This window comes from Akebia trifoliata, chromosome 8, assembly GCF_017979445.1.
Source record: "Akebia trifoliata isolate Shusen 1 chromosome 8, ASM1797944v1, whole genome shotgun sequence".
Lineage (NCBI taxonomy): Eukaryota > Viridiplantae > Streptophyta > Magnoliopsida > Ranunculales > Lardizabalaceae > Akebia > Akebia trifoliata.
Genome location: NC_141382.1, coordinates 50875174 through 50882524, shown reverse-complemented (window position 1 = coordinate 50882524; position 7351 = coordinate 50875174). Strand labels below are relative to the sequence as shown.

Sequence of the window (7351 nt, the reverse complement as noted above, 5' to 3'; positions counted from 1 at the left end):
ACTACCACTTAATAAAACTATATCAAATTTGGTCTCAACTGGACCAAGTAGACATAAATGTTTATTTATGACAAGTACTGGGCACTGATTCTGTACCTAACTCCAACCATTCTACCAAATACCGACAAATGGAAGTCACGGGAGATCCAAAGTTACCCCCCTAATATAAAAAAAACAAAAAAAAATTGGTAAACCCCCTCCAAGATCATAGGCCAATTGAACGAAGCCCATATGCAGGTGGATACTAAAACAAAAATAATTTGTCAATTTTTCCTTTTTTTTTTTTTTTCTTTTATTCTTTTTTGGGGGTTTGATTTAGACATATTTTGCTAAATATTTTGAACCCAACCCCCCCCCCTTACACTTTAAAATTGATGTCAGACATCCTTGACATTATTTTACTAATAAAATGACTTAAATACCCTCATTTATAATGTCAAGTCCAAACTCTTGATTTTTCTTGCCAATCAAAAACTAGTCATCTGCGACCCATGACATAGATTTTATTATTTCCTTCAAGTCAACTTAATATAATCTCTCCCACGACCTTCAAATGTCAAATAAAGCACAATTATTGAAAGTAGGTGATGAATTTGAGAGTTTTTTTTTTTTTTTTTTTTTTTTCCTTGGAGATTTCACAAGTTCTCAATTGCATGTCAAGTCAAACTTAACGAAAATAAAATCCACCTCATGTGATTTGTCAATCAAAGATCTTAAGAGAAAAAAAAAAAAAATCATGATTTATAAGGTGGAAGTAATATGTATTTTTTTAACAATAGTTTATTTATATATGATTGAAGATAGGACTGAATAGAACTAATTATTTATTTATTAATCTAAGTTTTTCTCGCAACAAATTTAGAAAGTTTCTATTGCCGCACCAATTTTTACTAATGTCATATCAATTATGGGCAATTTTTTTTTTATATATAAAAAGTAAGAGAAGTGGTGTGGGCAATAGTAACTCTTAAATTTAAAGGAGGGTATTTTGATTAAAAGGGCGTATCGTAAGTGCAAACACGTGGGGGTTATCTCAAATATTGTGCAAAATGTGGTGGGGTCCACTTGTTTTGTATTTTTGATAAATGTACTTCACCAAACCAAACAGTCGGATAGTAATTTAATTTGTCAGATGACACAGAGAGAGTTCAGTTTCAGGATTTCAATCATTCTCGTAACGTGCAAAAACTATTAAAATAAATAAAGAGAAATGCTCTTGCCACACCACTTTTGATAATGTCACACCAAGTATGTGCAATTATTCAGTCATTTACCTAAGAATTGATGTGACAATAGTAACTCTCTAAATAAATTGGGATTTGAATCGAGTTGAAGTCATTTTCTTGAATAAAATACTTTATAAGTTAAATGAGATGGAAGAATGGAAAATTTTAATGAAACTTTTATTTTATTTTTAGGTTTTAAATGAATTTAATGGAAAATACAAGTAAACCTTAAACAAATGTATTTTATAATGTGTAAAAATTATGTTTAGGAAAATAAAGATTGTATGAGTATAAATTGGGACCTTAAAAAGATTGTTCGATTCATCTTAAATCCAATCATCTTGAGGATTTCTTGCGAAAGATCAAGAAGATATCATAGGGATCAGAAAGCAAGTCATGGGAGGCTAAACTACGATCAAGAATCGATGCTACTGTAATAGGGTGATTAAATAAATGTGAATTAGATTTTAGCATTAGGGTTTCTTTGACAAGTACTCAACTGATGTTACATAATAGATTTTTTGCAAGTTTGAATTCAAGGCATTGTGAATCTTTAGGTGAAGATGAAAGATTGTTTCACCACAAATATAATAAATGTGCATCTTTTCATATTACAAAGTAGCTCTAAATAGAATATATTTGTCAAACCAACGAGTCGAAGTAAACCACAAAATGAATTATGTATTACAAACCAACTTCTTTGAGGATGATGAATTGAAAATCCATATTCGAATTGAACAATTCAGATAACTTAAATTTAGAATTATATACATCCAAAAATACAATTTTCCCATATTGTTTTTTCAAAATTTTTGCTCAAAGATCCAGGATCCACCGATCACATAACTTACGAATGGAAGCAAATCTCATGTAACATAGCTTAAATGACTAAAAGAGCATCACATCAGCAACACAACTAAATTTCACTGTTCATATTGTAGGAGTTCAGTGGCCGTCCATTTTCAAGGACTTTGGATCAATGAAAAAAAAATTATTTTTTGAGTTTTTTTTATTGATCGGATCTAAAACTTGAAGATATATATATAAACTTGAGTGTCTATGAGTAGTAAATGTTCCGTGAGTTAAAAAATCTACGATGTTAGGAAGATGTAAAGGTACCCTTCATTTTTTCCTCGATTCTTGTCTCGCTTCTTTAGTTCAGGGAGTTCGGACATCAAAATATACATTAAAAGGATAAATTACTTAGAAATGGAGGAGCAAAGTTACTAAAAATTCATTTTGTTCACTCTAGTAGAACATAAACCAACATATTACAAGTGATGTTTTATTTATTTGTTTCCAAGGTGCAACTACTGTTCCCAAATAGACTAAGAAACTAAGCAACCAACCATGGAAACAACTGTTACATCAACCACCACCATTGGAAAGAGAAAGGAATAAAAACCAGATGTTCTAAATGCCAGCAAAAAAAAAAAAAAAAAGCCATCGGTACAAACTTGCTAATACTTGTGAGGGTGAAGTCGTACGGGAAGTCCCTTGGCAGGGATGGGCATTGGATTGACTATAATCTTCTCATCGGGAAGCAATTTCTCCCAATTGTATTTTGTCACCAAATTGTGCATGAAAACAAGTATTTCTAATCGAGCATACTCTTTCCCGGGGCACATTCTAGGTCCTCCTCCGAAAGGAACATATGTGTAAGGTGCGGGTCCATTTCCTTCGAACCTTGATGGATCAAATTTTTCTGGATCAGGGAAATATTCCGGGTTCCTGTGCGACGAATGCGAGCTCCAATATAACTGTGTGTAATTAAACAAAGAATTAGTACATCTACTAAATATTCTCATGTACAATTAATTTATATGAATTATGACTATAATTTACCTTCCATCCCTTAGGAATCGTAAATCCTGCATAGTTGAAGTCAGTAATGGCTTCTCTGAAAGCTCCTGGAAGTGGTGGTGCAAGTCTCATCACTTCACATGCCACGTTCCAAGAATACTTCATCTTTTGTATGTCATCCCAATTTAACAATTCTCCAGGCTTTTTTGCATTTTTGATCTCCATTTGCTCTACATTTAATAACAAATATCAATTAAATACTCCTCATTACAATGCAAATTATGAGACTAACAAGAATACTAGAGATATACTGTATTCTAATACATTACATCTCTAGATTTAAAATTGTATATATATAAATTATTGGGAGCTTAAAAAGTTAGCAATAGTTACAATTCATAAAGAACTCAAGATTACAAAAAAAAAAACTTGATAGATGGAACATTAAAAAAAGACAAATATAGTTTAATTTTATCTTTTAGGGATATTTTTTTGAAACTAAAGGGACTAAATTGTCCATAAATAATGTCCACTCAATTATTTGGCTGTCAATTTATACCCTCCAATTGATGAACACTCTTTAGGGATATATTTTTTGAAACTAGAGGACTAAATTGTCAATAAAGAATGTCCACTCAATTATTTGGCTCTCCAATCGATGAACACCACCTAACCAAGTTGACAGCACTACTTTTAATTTAGCCGTCGATATCAAATCCAACGGTCAGTTAAAATTATCAATTTTTAAATATTGCAGCCCACCGAAGAGTTAGCTGTAAAGATTGGACCATGTCCATAATTTTGGACCTTTACACAAATTATTTGGCCACCGACTTACGCACTATTAAAATAAAATTGAATTTTATAACAAAAATACCCTTAAAAAAAAGTTATTTTTACCAAATGTACACATTTCTATTGATAAAACCTTAAAATATGTCTCGGAAGTAAGGTCACAATAAATAAATTAATTAAAAAACCACCGACACTAGTTTACTAAAATAAATATTAGTATCAAATATCCAAGAGATCTGTAAGATGTACAAGTAGGTCTTAATAATAGTAGATTTCCAAGGTAAAAAATTATTATTCTATATCTCGATTAGAACCGTCCGATTTAAATACTTTTCTACAATAATTGATCTCATAGAATAATATTTATCGGATCCATTGACTTTTGACCCAAAGGTTCTCTTAGGTGAAAACCAATCTTATTGTAAGATCTACAAATCAAGTTATTTTAAATAACTCCAATCTGATAGTTCATACTAATCAAATGTGGAGTTGCCTTATTGGACCTTTAACTATGATTATTGGACTTTAAACGTAAAAAATACTTAGAAAAACACTTTTTTAGACCCAACTAATAAAGAACGCTTCGTGAAAGGAACCACACCTGGTAAGTTGTAATTACTAATAATTAAGTTAGTAATGAAATTTTTGTGATGGTAACATCTTCCCCACGTCGAAAACATGAATTTTAAATTAGGATTTTAGTAGCCGCCCATATCTAAAGCTCTGTATGAAACATAGCTGTGACGTTCGATTGCCAAAAAGATGATCCATGTGGGCCCACGATATAAGGTAAAATCTGAAATGTTACTAAGTTAGGCAGGCAAACCTGTCTCATAATTTTTTTTTTTTTAAAGAAATAAAATGTTAAACGTATAATTTGCCATTTAAATACCATTATTGCAATATAAAAAAAATCGTACTTCTGCTAATGAAAGTATTTAATAAAAGTGATCTTGTTGTCAAGATCACTAAGAGATATAGATGTCTTATCACTTTACATAAATAAAAGAAAAAGAGAAACATTTTTCTCACTAACTTAACAAAGATTTTAAGCTTTAATAAGTGACGTTTTGCTCAAAAGGATTACTCTAATCAGCAATCCAAACACATCAATTATTATTATTATTATTATTTTCAAAAATCAATATCTTTTGAGCATGATAGAAGGTTTTGAAGGGATGGCTAGGGAAATTCCACATAACTACCAAACTTAAAGTTAAAAGTCATAGAATTTTTTTTATTATTATCAAATTTCATAGAATTTTATCCTCTAAAACCCTGAAGCCTCGGATCATTTAAAGATTAATTAAAAAAAAAAAAAAGAGTAAAAGTTTAGGTGTCATACCCTTTAGAACTTCTTTGTAAATGTGGGGAAGCTCGGCAAGATATTTAACAATAAAAGTAATTGAAGCACTAGCAGTGTCATGGCCTCCAACTAGCAAACCAAGGATCTTATCAGCGATGTCGGCTTCATTCATGAATTGTCCATTATCATCACTAGTGAGAAGCATGTAAGATAATATATCTTGAGTTGGAGAGGCCTTCTTCTCAGCTAGATCGACCCTTCTTTGCTTGATTATAGTATGTAATTCCTTTCTAATAAAATTAGAAGCTTTGACTGCCTTATAAAATGGTGTACCAGGTAAATCGATTGGTATCGATATGATCCCAGCTGCCAAAACAGCGAATGGATCACCCAATTTTGCAATTTGGACTGGATCTTCATAACTAATGAACACTCGACAAGCCAAAGAGAAGGTAAAGCTCTTGGCCAAAGGAAACACTGTCACCTCCTTATTGTTATCCCAATGTTTCTCTAGATGATGCTTTGCCACGGAATCCATAATACTAATATACCTGAAAAATACAATAGACCACGTAAATTAATGTAACATAAATAACAAATTATTAAGGTTCTCGGGGGGGTCGTATTATTATTTATTTATTTATTTATTACCTTTGAAGCGCTTCGGGCTTCATGAAACCAGGGAGTAATTTACGCATCTTCTTTGCTTCTTCTTTGCTTGAAGTTTGTGTGGAAGAAGGGAAGATTTTGTCGACTGAGCGAGGCCACCATGCGTTAACAAGCTTGTTTTCGTTAGAGAACAAGAATTTGTTACCAGGAGAGCCACAAAACACTGCTGCGGGTTCACCAAACAAGGAAGTTTTGAAGACATCTGGAGAGAATTTTGCCATCCTTTGTAAGAAAAAGTTTTGGGGTACACCCTTTCGTCCTGCACTAAGAAAGTCGAGACTTTCACCTACAAAGGGTAATCCTGTCTTACCAGGAGGAAGATTAGTATAGTCTTTGGATTTGTTCCTTGTGAGAAGGAACAAAAGTGGTAGTGAGAAGAAGAGAACTACAAGGAGAACCACAGAGAGGAAGATAAGCTCCATCTCTTTGTTTTGTTTTTCTTTACCAAAGCAAAGAGAGTGAAGTTTTTGATGCTCTTACTTACTCATTTCTATGGGGGTTATATAGGACGACAAGGGTGGGTGAGAGAGATTTTTTTATTATTTCTAATTCACATATAGACCGTCGGATGGAGACTTGGTGTACGCCCTGGGATTTTCCTCGAAAAAAATAAATAATTGGTGAAGGATGCCACATTTGACTGTATTTTTTGTTAAACGAGAATTATTAAACATTAACGTGCAGCCTCGCGTAGCTCGTGTTGACAAGTCAAATAAAAATATACGACTTTACTGACTAAACTTTTGGTCAGCAAATTATTTTTTAAAGATGTATTCTATTGGCGCACCAATTTTTTACTTATAACACATTATTACCATTGATTTCTATAAATTGGATGTTATAAGAAAAAGTGTGTGTGGTATTAGAAGCTCTCTTTTACAAAACTACTACCGTCCACTGTCGGACACTTCAGGGAAAATATTTACACTGAATTTCAGGGAATCCTTTTTTACACCAAAATTACAAAATAGTCCTTGTATCCCGCATTAACGATAAAAAAAAAAAATTATTTTTGAAATTGGACCATCCACTTGCAATGACTTTCAACAACCAAGGCCTGCTTTCTCACAGGTGAACAGAACATATCCAAGCATTCAAACTGTGTACGGAGTCCAAGTACCCAAAATATGGTTTAAACCAATAATCAAATCAAAAGTCTACTAAATCAAGTTGATCTAAAAACAAAATAAGTTGGTTGTAAGTCCCACACCAAGATTTTAAAAACTCGTCCAAGTCCGAGATGTATCATCTGAGTTAACTCGATATCGAGGCTGAATGATACCAACTCACAAGCCTATTTGAGACGATCATGTATCGTGAGATAAATGAGACGTCTCGGATGAGATTTTTCAATATCTTATCTGAGACAAATGATACCTAATAACAATGAATAAATCGCAAGACAAACGATATGTACAAACAAGATTTTCAAAATCTTGTCCGAATTAAATGAGACAAACAAATTAAATATTTTCAATCATATATTCTTTCACTCAAATCGATTTTTCTACATCTTCTTAATCAAGTGAACAAAAAAAAAAAGTAAGGTTTT

The 7351-nt window shown here is 32.3% G+C and overlaps 1 protein-coding gene across 1 annotated transcript; it reads right to left on the bottom strand.

Annotated features, from left to right (window-relative positions):
- Positions 1 to 2449: 2449 nt before the first annotated feature.
- LOC147397608 (beta-amyrin 28-monooxygenase-like) lies at positions 2450 to 6278 on the bottom strand. Its single transcript, XM_086449424.1, has 4 exons — positions 5782 to 6278; positions 5170 to 5681; positions 3072 to 3259; positions 2450 to 2986 (listed from the first exon to the last, which is right to left on the bottom strand). Exons 1-4 carry the CDS (start codon positions 6219 to 6221, stop codon positions 2687 to 2689), a joined length of 1440 nt encoding a protein of 479 aa, XP_086305550.1. The 5' UTR covers positions 6222 to 6278; the 3' UTR covers positions 2450 to 2686.
- Positions 6279 to 7351: the final 1073 nt, after the last annotated feature.

Bases quoted from the DNA above. Each gene is read 5' to 3' on its own strand.
- LOC147397608 (XM_086449424.1), bottom strand. From the start codon at position 6,221: ATGGAGCTTATCTTCCTCTCTGTGGTTCTCCTTGTAGTTCTCTTCTTC. The intron at 5,682-5,781 runs GTAATAAATAAA...TGTATTTTTCAG, and splicing joins AAGCCCGAAGCGCTTCAAAG to GTATATTAGTATTATGGATT. The intron at 2,987-3,071 runs GTAAATTATAGT...AATTACACACAG, and splicing joins CGATTCCTAAGGGATGGAAG to TTATATTGGAGCTCGCATTC.